Source organism: Sciurus carolinensis, chromosome 18, assembly GCF_902686445.1.
Source record: "Sciurus carolinensis chromosome 18, mSciCar1.2, whole genome shotgun sequence".
Lineage (NCBI taxonomy): Eukaryota > Metazoa > Chordata > Mammalia > Rodentia > Sciuridae > Sciurus > Sciurus carolinensis.
This window is the reverse complement of record NC_062230.1, coordinates 24,813,534-24,828,769: the sequence shown is the minus strand read 5'-3', so window position 1 is coordinate 24,828,769 and position 15,236 is coordinate 24,813,534. Positions and strand designations below refer to the sequence as shown.

Genomic DNA, 15,236 nt, shown 5'->3' with positions numbered 1-15,236 from the left:
GTCACCTTCATGAGGAACTAGGTGTTTTCAGGATTTCAGTCCAGAAAAATGTTCCTTTCTTATGATGATGGAGTGTCTGGGGTTTCTTTGCACAATGACGAAGTATTGACTGGAATTTAGATCAGGCTGAATCAGAGTGACCTTGAGGTGACTCTGGTTCTAAGGCAGTGGAGGCAGGGGATATGTTTCAAAAGGGTGTTACCTGTATCAAGTTCTACCTAAATTATTTTGACCACAGTGATGAAAATATGCCTAACGCAGGTAGATTTAAAAAATGATATTGTCTGATCTTAAGACACATTTTGTAAAAATGACATAAGAATGACTGAAGAAACACCTGTGAGGAAGACATCACATCTGGGCACCTTGAGATCAACAGGTCCCCTTATTTGGTTCAAGGCTATGAAGTCAGATCTCAGTTATCAGGACTCTAAGATCAGACAGACCAAGAAGAGTTGGGGGTGGGAATCTAATGACCCTTACTCACATAACAAAGGGTGGGGAAGACTGTTTTAATCAACTTTATGTACTATGATCCAAGGATCTAACAAGAACAACTTAGAGAAGGAAACGTTTATTTTGGCTCATGGTTTCAGAGGTTCAGCCCATGACGGCCAACTCCACATCTCTGCACCCAAGATGAGGCAGATCATCATGGCGGAAGGATGTGATGAAGGAAGGCAGTGAACATGGTAAACCAGGAAGGAGAAAGAGGGATCTGCTCACCAGGGACAAAATATAAACCCTAAAAGTATGTCCCCAGTGACCTGCTTCCTTCAGCCACACTCTACCTGCCTACAGTTACCCCAGTTAATCCATTCAAGTGGATTCATCCTCTGACTAGGTTACATTTCTCATAATCTGATCATCTTACCTCTGAACATTCTTGCATTGACTCACATGTGAGCTTTCATGGAGTACCTTATATCTAAACCATAACAAGGACATAATTTTTCTGGGAAACCTAAGACCCTAGTACTGCCCAGGAAGGCTTCCAAAGATCTGAGGGAATTCCAGATGTCTGAGAGTGTTATGGTTTGACTATGAGCTCCTGTGTTAATTCAATTATTAGATTTTGAGAGCCCTAATCTACTCAGTGGGTTGATCCATTTCATGGGTTAATAAGTTGAATGGATTACAGGGTGGTAACTATAGGCAGCTAGGGTATGACATGGGTCACAGCAGGCATGCCTTGGAGGTTATATATTTTGTCCCTAACTTTTCTCCTCTCCCCTCACCTTTTCCTTCCTGGCTGCCAAGAACTGAGCTGCTTCCCTCCACAATGCCCTTCCACCATGGTGTTCTGCCTCACCTCCGGCCCAGAGCTGTGGAGTCTGCCCGACACAATCTGAGACCTCTCAACCCAATAGCCAAAATAAACTTTTCCTCAATTCTAAGTTGTTCTTGTTAGGTCTTTTGGTCACAGTAATGAAAAGCTGACTAACACAGAGTGACACTGTGTTAGTGTCAATGGAAAAAAAAAAATCAAACCTCTAACTTTTTTATACCCAGATAGGAAACTGGTGAGATTCAATCTAGCATGAGCACTGAATGAATCCTGGAGTGCTCATTGTGTGATAGGCACCTGTTTGGGACTCTGGGGAAACAGCCGGGAAAATACGAAGTGTTTTCCATTTTAGTGGCAGGCAACAGAAAACACATAAATATTTAATGTAATTACAGTGACTGCTAACGGCTTTGAAGAAAAATAAAACCAAGCAAGGAGATGGAGATGGGGAAAAGACTATCTTACATAAGCATTGAAGAAGGGCTCTCTGAGGAAAGACCTCAGGAATGAGGACCTGAAGGCAGTGAGGAATCAAGGAACTGTGAAGTCTGGGATGACTATTATGGACAGAGGCAAGAGGAAGCACAGAAGCCCTGAGCTGGGAATGAGTTTGGCATCTTCCAGGAACAGCCAGAAGATCAGCATGGCTGCAATGAGTCTATCAAAGCTGAAGACAGCCAGAGACCTGGTGGAGGAGATGGGCCAAGAGTCAGATAACGCAGGATCTTGTGGCTTTGGTGAGGAGTGCAGAAGGCTGAAAGCCAGACAAGAAGCAGAAGATGCTATCAGTTAGAGGGTGGTGGAAAAAAAAAAAAAAAACTAATCAGAATGGTCTGGAAAAAAAACAGACTCTTCACAACTGTTCTTTTTAAACAGTCTTTAAAATTTTCTTGCCAGGTGGGGTAGCACTTGCCTGTCATCCCAGCTGCTCAGGAGGCTGAGGCAAGAGGATCACAAGTTCAAGTTAGCAAGGCCCTAAGCACCTTAGTGAGATCCTGCCTCAGAATAAAATATAGAAAGGGATGAAGATGTGGCTCAGTGGTTAAGCACCCCTGGGTTCCATCCTCAGTACCAAAAATACGTTTTTGCAACATATTTTCAGCAAAAATTACTGGGAGAATGGTAAAAGGAAAATATCTATAGATCAAGGGATATGGGAAATACTTGGTGGTCATTAAAAAGAATGAATATCTTTTTATGACTTCCATGGCAAGATTACCATAATTTGTAGTTGGGTTAAAGAAAAAAGAAGATTACAGAAAAACACAAACCAGCTTAGGTAATAAAAATAGTTATTTATATCACAAATTTAAGTCTGGAAGAATACATGATACTGTTAATAATGAGACGGAGTTTTACACAGGGGGCAAGTGGTTATTAAGATTTTCATTCTTTCTCCCTTGCTTAACATTTTTACAATGGTTAGTATCATCACCCAAAATTCAAGTACATTCCAATGTTTTCTAAAAAAGAGATAATTGAAAAAAATTAATAGTTACTGAAAGAATAATGCTCCCTCTCAATAATGTAAATTAATTATTTATTAAGAGAAACTTGAAAACATTGCAAAGATTGATAAATTGTTGAAAACATTGTTGCTCGAACCCATGAAGCAACAGATTAGCCAACAAATAGCAAACCTGGAAATGCACATATTATGCCATTTATATCACACTTATGATATGTACTTTGCACATTTATATTATACATATATTGCTACTATCTTATCCTCCTCCCAACACCAACAGACCAAATCACTAGTGAACATCAGCTTACTTCTTTTTTTCCCTCCAGAGCCTGAACTTTCCATGTTCTTACTCTGACAACTGGCTCCTTCCCTGTTAGGGAAGTTCTAGCCCTGCTAGATTGTATTAATATTTTCTGCTGTATTTCCCCACTTTTAAGATCAGTGTCCTTATAGCTAAGAAGTCTGCAAACATAGGCTGGCTGCATGATTTGAGGGACCCAGTGAAAATGAAAATGAAAATGTAGACTCCTGTGCAAAACTTACTAAGAGTATCAAGAAGTAACGGCAAGATGTTAAACCAAGCATACGGTGCTTCTGAGAGTGGGACCCGGTGCAGTCACACAGGTCCATACCCATAAAGCCAGCGCTGTGCATATTATTTATATGCATGTTCTAGTCCCCTTGGAAGACATATATTATAATATAATATTTCTTATTGGCCAATTTGACTCTCCAGTCTGCATTTCCTCTGAAACAATCTCTTTCTCCTCAGGTACTGCCTTCTAGAGCCAGGAGAACCAACCATAACTCAAACCAGAGCTGGTTCTATTATTCTGCTCATTCATTCATAAAATACATATTGAGTCTCTGCTGTGTGCCAGGCACTGTTCTCTCTACTGGGGACAGAAGAGTGAGCAAAAGAGACAGTAAGGTTAGCCATCTGAGAGCTTGCACTCTAAATAATAACAAGCAAATAATATATGCAGTGAGTTAATTGGAAATTGATGTTACAGGGAAAATAAAGCAGGAAAGGGGGACCAAGACTTATAGGGATGTTGACATTTTAAATTGGCTGGTCACAGAAGGCTTGCTGGGAAAGTAAATGTGGAGCTAAGTCAGCAAGGGAATGAACTGGAGATCTGGGCAGAAGTTAGGAGGGAGAGCGTTCCGGGCAGAGGGGAGCGTGAGTGAAATGCTGGATGTATCTGAGAAAGAGCCAGGAGGTCAGCAGGTGAGCGGATATGGGTGAAGAGTGGGAGGTGAGGTTAGAGTGGTAACCAGTTTCACGATCCCAAATCCTGGAGGGCTCCAGGAGAGGCCATGTTGTAGGATACAGAACAAGCCCAAGGGCATTTGAAAGGACTGAAATCATACAACATGTGTTTGTCGATCACAATTGAGTGAAACTGCAAATCAATCATGGAAAGAAATTGAGGGAAATTCACAAATAATGTAGAAATTAAGCCAGACCCTCCTAAATAACCAATGGATCATAGAAGAAACAAAGGAAATTAGAGACTACTTTTAGATTAGAGAAAATGAAAATGAAGCATATAGAAATTATGGGATGTAGCTCAAACAGTTATGGGAAGTCAATTTATAGTGATAAACGCCAATGTTAAACAAGAAACATCTCAGCTGGGTGAGGTGGTGTGTGCCTATAAACAGAGCTACTCAGGAGGCAGAGGCAGAAGGATCTCAAGTTTGAGGCCAGCCTGGGCTAGGTAATTCAGTGAGATCCTGTCTCAAAGCAAGAAAGAACTTGGGATGTAACTCAGTGGTAAGAGCATCCCTGAGTTCAATCACAAGATAAAAGAAAAGAAAGGAAGGAAGATCAATTTCAAATGAATAGCCTAATTGTCTATCCTCAGGCTCAAGAAAAGAAAGAGCAAATGAAATCATGTAGGGCCTCATGGGCCATTGTAAGGACTTTGGCTTTTATAAACTCTCAGTGTCTTTTACATTTCTGAGACCCAAGGAAAAATCTAAGAGATAAAGAACCAGCCCAAATTGGCATAAAGAAAAAATAAATAATAGAGTCAACACTCACTATTCACAAGTTCCATATCTGCAAATTCATCTACTCACTAAAGTTTATTTGTAACTCTAAAATCATTACTCAAGGTGATTTTTATGGGCATGCACAGAATAGCAAAAATGTGAGTTGTTCAACATGCAATTCCTAACTGCCATCATGTTTCAGCTTTCACTGTAAACAAGTGTCCTTTTACATAGTCTCTCTAGTGACAGTTTCCCTGTATTTGTACTTTTGTTTAATGAGTTTACTGTTGACAACAACCCACCAAGTATAATGCTGAAGTACTTCTAGAACACAGTGATGTGCCTTACTGTGAAAATATGTTAGATGAACTCTATTGAGGCAGGCTTTATAATGCTGTTGGTCATGAATTCAATGTTAACAATTCAACTATACGATAAATGAAGTGGCTTTACACAGAAACACATAAAAGACAACATATGAATGGATTGGTTAGTGAAAATGTAACCAGAGTCTCTCGGGAACCTAACTATGCATTTTGCCTGGACACAGTCAGTCAATATTGGCTAATTCAGTGTTCAAGGCAACTCTGTAGAACATAGCTATCATGAATAGAAAGACTTGACCTTACATTGCTAGTTGTAACAGCAATCTGATTGTGATCTCTCTCAGGGTACGGACTGGGTGGAGGGTAACACTTTCACTTCTTCATTCTTTCCAATGTATCCATCCCCAAATTGCAAGTGACATTTTATGGGAATGTGCATTCCATTAGAGACCTACATGGAAGGAGAAACCATGACCATCTGTGGCTGCTGTCCACGGTGCTGATTGTCTGAAACCAACTTCCTGCAAGAGAAGCAGCCTCAGAAAAATGATCATGAAATCCACACAAATGAATCTAACCACTCTGGTTCCTATTCTCCAATGATCAAGGACAGTTAGTTTCTGAAAGAGACTGACTCAGTGAGCATGTGTGACGAGAGAGCCTTGATCCCATCCTGGTGGAGGAGGAGGACATTCACAAGAACTGAAGGACATCATTCTAGGAATCCTGGAAAGAGCCAAACCTGAAAGCAAAACTATTTATTCCCACTGGTCCCAAGACTTAGGTGTAAGCCCTTGTTTTAGTTGAACAAAGCCGTCTAAGTCACTTTGGGCACCATTTGATCTTCTATTCTCTAGAAGGTTTAAGATCTCCTGTTATTTCTTGTGACTAGCCTCCTGAGACACTGAATCCCAATACTGATCCTCTAAAACACAGAAACTCTGAATTTTTGCAGAGAGATGCTGCACAAGGTTTCCAAGGAGTATAAATAAATTGTAGAGAAAGCCATGCATCAGAGAAGCCAAGAGAAGACAGTTTCGCCAAGACAATTACCAGTTCTGAGTGCCAAAGAAGGCAAAAGGAAAGGAATTGTGTAGACTGGATGTTTTTGAAACCCAGAATTTACTCTGATTTGGACTTTGGAGAACTATCTCATCCCCATTTTCAGCCATGAGTTTTAAATGAAGCTGATTCTTCCCAGAGATGAAACATGTAATCCAAACCTAAGTCAATCACTATGACTTGCATGTGCTCCCCCACAAAGCGTATATTAAAAAGTGAATCCCCAAAGCACACTGTTAAGAGGTGATTAAAATATGAGGCTCTGCTCTCATGCATGGAGGATTCTGATATAAAAGGGCTTGAAGCTGTGGGTTTGAATTCTTGCTCTCTCCTGCCCTCCTTGCCTTTCTGCCATGGGACGATGAAGCACAAAGCAGATGGTGATGCCTTGATTATCAGACTTCCCAACCTCCAGAACTACGAGAAGTAAATTCATTTTCTGAATTAATTACCCAGGCTGTGCTATTTTCTTAGAGGAGCACTATATGGACTAAGATACTAGTTAATGCATTCCCTCATTCTCATGGCATTGTTCAATTAGGGATTGGAACATGCTCAAGAAGCATTGCTCATAATGAATCCTACAGGCTACACTTGATCTATCAGTCCTTATGGACTCTGAGCTATGTACATCTGCGGACTGGAGCCAGTAGAACCATCTTATGACTTCACGGGACAGGGAATGATATAAACACTGAGAAAGCAGAGCAGAGACTCAAGCATAGAGAAATTAGGTGCTCGTGATCTTTGGAATTCCAGCTTAAGCAGAACCTGAGGTCAAACTTCCCTATGCAGAAGCTGAATTATTTCATTCTTAAATAGAAGCTGGTTTAAGATTATTTCTTATACTTGAAATAAACACAGTCCTAACTGAATTAGAACTAAGTACCAAAAATGGAGTGTTTCAGGTGATGCATGGTAAAATGTGGAACTGACAAGAGGCTTATGATGTCAGGGGTAGTGTAGAGACAAAACTGATCCACACCCAAGAATCAGAACTGAGTAGAAAGGGGGCTACAGAAACTTTCTGGGTGTTGCCAATGTCCTCTATGTCTGTTATGGGGATGGTCGTATAAGTATTTACAATTACCAGAACTCGTTGAATTGTGCCCTTCAAACTTTTCACTATGTACACTTCACTATGTCAATTTTAACTTAATTTTTTAAAAGAAACCAGTCAAGCTTAACTTCACTGTATCCTATAATGTATCCTGATTTCAACTAGCTTGTCTCCTTTCAAAAACATTCTTCTTCTTTTTTTTTCTTTTAAACCAGAAGTTTATTTAAACAACAAGACGCATGACTTGAAGGGAAAATTAGGAATTTTTTTAAAGGAGTAATTTACCCCTACTTAAAGACAGATTGCCCTACATGTAACAGCTACATACAAAAAATGTTATAAAATTGTCTTTGGTTTTATAATGATAAATGAAAAAACATGAAAATTCTCCAATCGAACAAGGTATGAAAAGATTTTTATGTTGTTCGGGTTTTGTTTTTTGTTTTTTGTTTAAACAGTGAGAGCAAAATAACTTACTGGAATGAATGAGCATGCCACTAATGGAGAAAGGGATAATTTCACATAAACCAGTATTTCTCCCCATCCCATTTCCATCTGATGTCAATCAAAACATATCATTGGCTATTTAGTTTAAAAACTGCAATAAGCTTGTGCACATACATCAGTTACAATAAAGGAATGGGGAAGAGGAAATGAAACAATAGAGAAAACTATACTGTAGTAATCGGGATGTGGTGGAACCTAATTGCAGTTTTCTAATTAAGAGTGTATTCTTGGTCTGTAAGAACAGAGTTCTGGAGCAAAGTAGCAGGTTCCCTACTTAGTAAACACCTCCTGTCTGCTGCTGGAACACATCAATCATATCTTCATCCTCCATTTCCAACTGTGCAGGTATGTCTGTTTCATTAATTGGCTGCCCATCAAATCAGAATCTGATCTGCCTCATGGACAAATCCTGTGGTTCACAATAGGCTTTCGTTAGTTTACTAAGGGGTGTATGCCTCTTTATCTTCAACGGCACCGCATAACCATCCTGCCCTGCCAACTTCAAGTTCATACGGCCATTGTTCTCAGTCTTGACTCCTTCCTCAGGCTTTTCATCAGTCATGGAGAGCCCCGGAGTCTCCTCAGTTGCCGCTTCACAGAAGAGGTACCAGGTCTGCACCGAACGAACACACAACATTATTCTTATGGTACAGAACATATATACTTCAACAACAACAAAAATAACAGAGATCAGTAAAAATCGCTCATAAACCCAGCCCAAGAGATAACCTCTCTTAAAAACACACGTGTTTTGACATATATGTAAGTATACCTATAGATAAACACACACATACATAATCTATGATTATTCTAGTCTATATCCTGTTTTGTAGACGGCCTTTATTCAACTGTACTTTTTGTTTTGCCAATCAAACTAAGCCGGTATATTGACAGGGGGGAAAAAAATCCCACTTTTGGGATAAGAATTTATTCCAAGAAAATAATCAGAGATGTAAAGGAAGACTTTATACAAAGAATATATTAGTGAAAGCTTGAAGGCAATACATGTATTCATAAATTGATTAAACAAATTTTGTGAATGGAATACTTAGGCAAATGTACATTTTGGGCAAGGAAAGTTGCCTGTAATCTATCATGAGGTGAAAAAATAGTCTTCATTTTACAATGAGAAAATATGAGGTATTAGCATCAAAACAAACCAGAAATCTCAGAACAGCATATATTTCAAAATCCTATTGTGCACACACACACATTCATATATGTATATGGTATATACATGTGTATATATGCAAAATAATAACCTTAATGTTCACCATGCTTATTTAGTGAGGGATGTGGATTGCCATTAGAATTTTTCACAATGAGCATGTATTGTAAGAAAAAACAGTGGAGGTTTATTTTTTATTTTTTTTTTAAATAGGGTTTCTTTAAGTTGCCCTCCAGTAGTGCTGGGTTTGTTTCCACCACCTGGGCCAGTAAATAACCCTTGCTACACAAAGCGTCACCTTGGGCCATCAACAGAGGCATCTCCTGGGAAGTCAGACACGCAGACTCTCAAGACCCACCCGACACCTGCATTCTACCAAGAGATCTGTAGGTGACTGTGCATCGGAGAAGCTCTGTGTGAGAACAGACCCCTTCCCCTCCTGGGGTCTCAGTTTCTTCCTTACTCAAAGGCACGGTGGCCGAAGGGAGGATCTCTGGTTTCTCCCAGTTGTGATTTCTAAACTCATTTCTGCTGGTAATCTGCCTGAGTCCCTATAAAAAGGCAATTGAACAGACCAAAGGATGGGTGGCCTCGTTGAGCAGGATGCAGCCTCAAGGTGCGGGTCAGAAGCTAGGCGGAGGGGATGGGGGACTAAAAGCTGTGTGGGATTCCAGCTGGTGCTGAGGCAGGAAGATGCCCGTGATCTGGAGCAGAGTGGAAGGCTGGTCAGTAATAGAGCAGCAGGAGGAGCTGCCTGGAGGTGCCACCGAGACCCAGAGGCATGCAGAGTGCAGGGTGGCCTCCGGGCGGCAGCAGGCACTCGCTTTGCCACCGAAAGGCCCAGGGCAGGCCCAGCTGGGGCGCAGAGATGCTTCAGGAAGGCAGGTGGCGCTGTGGAGTCGTGGCCCGCTCTGGGCTTATCCCAGGTTCTCGGCGGCATGGAGAATACACCTGGGCAGGTAGGAGGGGGCAGACCCTGAGGGGGCGGGGCTCTAGGGGCGGGGCCCAGGCTCCGCCCACAGGAGCCCTTGGGCGCGCCAACTGGGGATGCTTGCTTTGTGAGGAGAGCAGAAAAGCAGAGCAGCCGGATGGTGCACACGCGAACCCCCATCCTTCGGAGCTGAGAGGTGAGCTATCCGCGCTGGGTCGGACCGGGAAGGGTTTCAGGCACCAGAGCGCCGCAGGCAGGCGGTGGCCTCCCGGACGCGGATCGCGCGGTGGGTCAGTGGCCTTGCCGGCATCACCCGTGGTTGCTTGCGGGTGGCCGGGATGCGGGGACACTTTCCCGGAGCGATCGGGTCCGGCTCTCTTGTCTCTTCACGCCGTGGCGCGGGTCACAGAGCGATAGGCATTTCTGAGCTACCTGGCTGAGCCCCCTTCCCCGCCTTGGCGAAGCGCATGGACTTGACCGTGGCTGCTCCTTTTACACTCTGGAATGCTTTCTTTGGAGGCGAACTGTTGTTGCAGAAAGAAGCAAACACTTGAAGCAGGCTGGTTGGTCTCTTGAGCGGGTAACCTCGGTCCAAAGTGTCCTGGGGTAGACGGGGGCAGACCGGGCTTTGGCCACAGGACAGCGACCAGTAGCTCCGTGCAAGGGCGGGCAGGACTTGCAGGTGCTTCCAAGAGGAGCTTGGGTCGGGTGGTCGAGTCAGAGGCGCAAGCGATCTCCGCACAGCGCCACAGCAGTGCGCACATCGGGTTAGGTCCCTGTTCCCTTCCAAGTTCTGGGACTAACCCTGCCCAAGACTTGGAACAAATTTCTCACCCCTCCCCAGGTTCCTTTACTGTGACATGGGGAATAGACGAAGTCAGCGGTAGTCCAAGGGTATGCAATAGGGACCTGCGGTCATGAACCAGGACCCTGGAATTTGAAGAAAAAAAATTCTTTTAATCCTTCTTACTTTTGTGACCCAGGGCAAATTACCTTGCGTCTCTGCACCTCAGTTTCCTCCTCTGTGAAATGGGGATCTATAATACCTCATGTAATTTGTAGTGAGAATTTAATTAGGTAATGTGCATAAAGGATTTAAATAGAGTGCCAGGACACAGTTAGGGATGGATAAATGATAGTCATTATTTTCTACTGCCACTATCACTATCATTTCAGGAGCAGTATAGCTAGTAGATAAAAAAGTATGGACTCCTGCATTCAAATCCCAGCTCAGTCACTTTCTTTTTTAAATATTTTTTCAGTTGTCAAGGGACCTTTTTGTTCAATTTTATTTATTTATATGTGGTGCTGAGTACTGAATCCAGGGATTCACACATGCCATGCAAGCACTCTGCCACTAAGCCACAACTCCAGCCCCCCAGCCACTTTCCAATGTGAGGCTGGGCAAGCTACTTAATCTTGGTGTCTCCGTTTCATTTGCATGAGGGGAGTGGGATTCTGATACCTACCTAGAAAGATAACTGTGAAGAATTAAATGAGATAATACCTGAAAAGTACTCTGAAGAGTGAGTGCTATGTGCCAGCTGCTAATACTTTCTCAAAAGAGGCACAATCTAATAGTCTACAACTTGTTTTACCTTGAACTTGAAATATTTGTGGGAGCATTTGTGGGACTCCTTTGACATTACCACTGGAGTCAGGGTCAGTCCCAGGGAAGGCACTGATGAGAAGAGGGAGCCCAGGTATTGTCTTCAGTGAGAAGACTGGGGGTTGGAGAAAGGAGCTTCCAGAATCACAGTTTCTGGCAAACATTTGCAGAGGAGGAAAGTTTTCCTGGGCTACAGTTTTATTTGGCAGGACATGGAACCTGGGCCTAGATTTAAAAAATAAATTCTTGCTATTCTTTTCTTTTTTGGTTAGGGATTGTTGTAAAGAAAAGGTGGGCATGAGTAATATTTAAAATCATAAAACCAAACAAATTTTGCAGCTACTCTGGAGGCTGAGGCAGGAGGATCATAAGTTCAAGGCCAGCCTCAGCGACTTCACAGGACCCTGTCTCAAAATAAAATTAAAAAAAGAAAGGCCAAAGCAATAACTCAGAAGTTGAACCCTTCTGGGTTCAATTCTCGGTTCTGCAATAAACAAACAAACAAATGAACAAAAACAAATTCTATTCCTCTTGCCAAGAGGTTAATAGCATAATTTGGGGTATTGTAGATGGTTTTCTTCATCCTAACAAAATCACAGAAGTCTCTGGAGGGTTTGGAACAGTTTGACTGATGCTGGATATCTCACTTCTACCCCCAACATTCTTTCTTTTGCATCATAAGCCTCAAACCCGGTAATGCTATAATTTTGAAAGACCCCAGTTTTGCTCCAGCTCACACTTTTGGACCATATTCCATGGATTCATGATGGTGAAAAAGTAATTCTACAGGCCCAGAATCCTCCCTAAAGAACTTAATGGGGCACACCTAAGTCCTGGTGTCAGACATGGGACTTCTGGGAATGAGGGGACCACTCTGTATACCTCCAAATCAGAAGTACTAATTTGGCTTTGGTACAGTGGAACACACAGGGGACAGAGTTTGCATGTGCCCCGTCCCCCAGAAGTAGTCTCCTTTACTATCCAGAGTATTTGGAAATTAAATATCTCGAGATTCTTTCCCTTTCCTCCTATCTTTAGTCTCAGGTACTATTGATCAACTGCTTGCTTTGATGAGGGGCATAGCAGCCCCCAGTACAACACGAAGCTGCTCAAAGACACATACCATGGTGGTTAAGGCTGCAAGATTCCTGTCCAGCTCCTCCACTAACTAGCTGTACAATCTTACACAAGTTGATCCACCTCTCTGAGCTCACTTTCCTCCTCTGTAACACAGAGATAATAATTCTATCCCTACTTCATGAAATTATTGAAACTTTAAGTGAACTATATATAAATAGATAATGAATATTATTTCACACTGTAAAGTTTCTATAACTGAGATGCCTCCTGTATATTGGCGAATGTAATAATTTGCTTTCCAATACCCTCCCCAAGAGCTGTTATTAAATTAAGGTGCATTCTCCAAGTGAGTGGTATCTTCAAATCAAAGAAGTGTGGCAAAGTGCCTGGCAAATATTAGGTGGCCCACGGTTGTAGAATATTGTTATATACATCCTATCAGGTGCTCTGAAGCCAGAAGAGCTTGTCTGTAAAGAAAAGAAATGAAACAGAAATCATTCCACTTTCAAGAAAGCAGCAGGGAAAGGAAATGGAGGAAATGGGGACAGGAACATGATCTCGGGAGCTGCCAGAAAATTCTCTTGGCTGATTTCATCTGTCTGTAACACCTTGCTGAGCACTTGTCTGTGCCAGACCCTGCTCTGAGCACCAGGGGGCATATTGGGATAGGGACGCTGCCCTCCAGAGGGCAGGTGGGTGGAGCGATAAGGCACGTTTCAGTACCCCCACCTGATAAGACAGGTGTGATTGGGTTGCACTGAGGGCTCCTGTCCCAGAAACCCAGGGGAAAGGTCCTTCGGCCAGTCTGGCCAGTCTTCGCGGGTTCCACCTGGCCCAGCCCCCACAGGGCCAGGCCCCGGGGGCCCTAAGAGGAGGAGGCAGCCTCTTTGGCAGCTGTGGTGGCCAAGAACAAATATCCTGGAGAAGGGGCCAAGGCCTCAGAATGCAGACTGTCCAGCCCACAGAGAAAAAGAGGAAGGAAGCCTCCGAGGTCCCTGACCTCCAGGGACCTGCCAATAGGCCAGCTTGTGCGCGCTCACCTGCTTTTCTCTGTCCCTCCAGCACGCTGCCTGCCCACCAAGTCCCGTCCTCGCCATGGCTCCTGGAGAGAAGATCAAAGCCAAAATCAAGAAGAATCTGCCCGTGAGAGGCCCTCAGGCACCCACCATCAAAGACCTGATGCGGTGGTACTGCCTCAACACCAACACCCACGGCTGCCGCCGCATCGTGGTGTCGCGCGGCCGCCTCCGCCGCCTGATCTGGATCGGCATCACGCTCACCGCGGTGGCGCTCATCATCTGGCAGTGCGCGCTCCTCGTGTGCTCCTTCTACACCGTCTCTGTCTCCATCAAAGTCCACTTCCAGAAGCTGGATTTCCCTGCTGTCACCATCTGCAACATCAACCCCTACAAGTAAGCGGCGGGAGGAGGGACCTAGGGGCAGGAGTCATGACTCCCCAGATGCCCAAGTCCCTGCAGTCTGCCAGCCGTACCAGCTGGTAGATGCGCAAGATTTTTTAGACATTTGAGTTCATTGCCAACATCGGTAAACTGCCCTCTCCCGGGGTTCCCAATCTGCACCAAGGTTTCCGTCCATCAGGTACTTCTGGGGACAGGCTAGCTCAGGGGAGGCACACAGGGGCAGTTGCAGGGACCAGTTTTGCTTGGAGGCTGGGCCTGGAATGAGCTAGCGCCCTCTCTCTCCCCCCATATACACCCACACCAGACCCAGCTCAGCCATTCTCCCAGCTTTCTAAGTCCACACCCTCTCTCTTCACAAAATGAGAGCTCCAGGCTGACTCAGAAATGACAACCGGGTGACTTCCAGAAGCATCCCAGCTGCCCTAAGCCTCATCTGAGTGAGCCCAGCCCCACTGGTTGAGATCACTGGGCTCTGTACTGGATCAACCATTGGTGCTACCCATTGTCAGCTGCAGGACCTGTTCTAAACGGGTCATCAGAGTCCTCGGGATCATGGAACACTGATCTGCCCAGCGGGTCAGAATCCAGCAGGATTTTGTCAGGGCAGGGGTGGAGGTGGGGAGATCAGAAGAGCCAGGTGGTGGGGGAGGAAGATTATCATGATTATCAAGGGAAGCTGACTTGTCCAGTCATCAACTTGTTGGCAAAGTTCAAAATCCATGAGTCTAAGACTCATTCTCTATCTCTTAAGTCTCTTTCCTTTCTTCCTTCCATTTCTCCCTTCTCCCTCCCTCCTTCCACCCATGATTAGTTCCATAATTACTCAGCTTCTAAAAATCGTCTTGCATAGGTTCTGAGGCATAGAACTGAACAACCCCCACAGAGTCTTTGACCTCGTGAATCCCACATCGTAGTGCAAATATAGCTACGCTATGATAATGAATAATCTCAACCATTAAATTCATGCATATGTGTGTTTCCTATATATATAATAAGTTATTCGAACCCTCCCAATAACCTGAGGAAATTGAGACACAGAAAAGTTAAGTGAGTTGTCCAAGGTCACACAGCCAGAACCGGGAGGGGGAATTTGAACTCAGGTAGTTAAGCTGTGGAACTGGTCCTCTGAATCACTGTGCTACATTGCCTATGCCTGGGAGGAGAGAAAAGAGAGGGGAGGGTTAAGGGAGAGGCTGGGAATATTTGGTCATGTGAAAAAATTTTAAGTGGCATCATCGGGTTTGCTGAAGTCAAGTTATCGTTATTCCTCTGACCTCTCTGGTGTCGTCAGGGTCACAGGGTAATGTGTTCTCCT

At 43.8% G+C, this 15,236-nt stretch overlaps 1 protein-coding gene and 1 pseudogene across 1 annotated transcript in view; one reads left to right on the top strand and one right to left on the bottom strand.

Annotated features, from left to right (window-relative positions):
* Nucleotides 1-7,986: 7,986 nt before the first annotated feature.
* On the bottom strand, nt 7,987-8,274 carry LOC124970691 (small ubiquitin-related modifier 2-like; annotated as a pseudogene).
* A 1,615-nt stretch (nt 8,275-9,889) lies between these two features.
* Nucleotides 9,890-15,236, top strand: part of Scnn1g (sodium channel epithelial 1 subunit gamma) — a 28,826-nt gene continuing 23,479 nt past the window's right edge. Inside the window, exons 1-2 of the mRNA XM_047532712.1 lie at nt 9,890-10,007; nt 13,563-13,912. Of these exons, the coding sequence (XP_047388668.1) occupies nt 13,596-13,912 (317 nt within the window). The 5' untranslated portion in view covers nt 9,890-10,007; nt 13,563-13,595. The remainder of the gene's footprint in view (nt 10,008-13,562; nt 13,913-15,236) is intronic.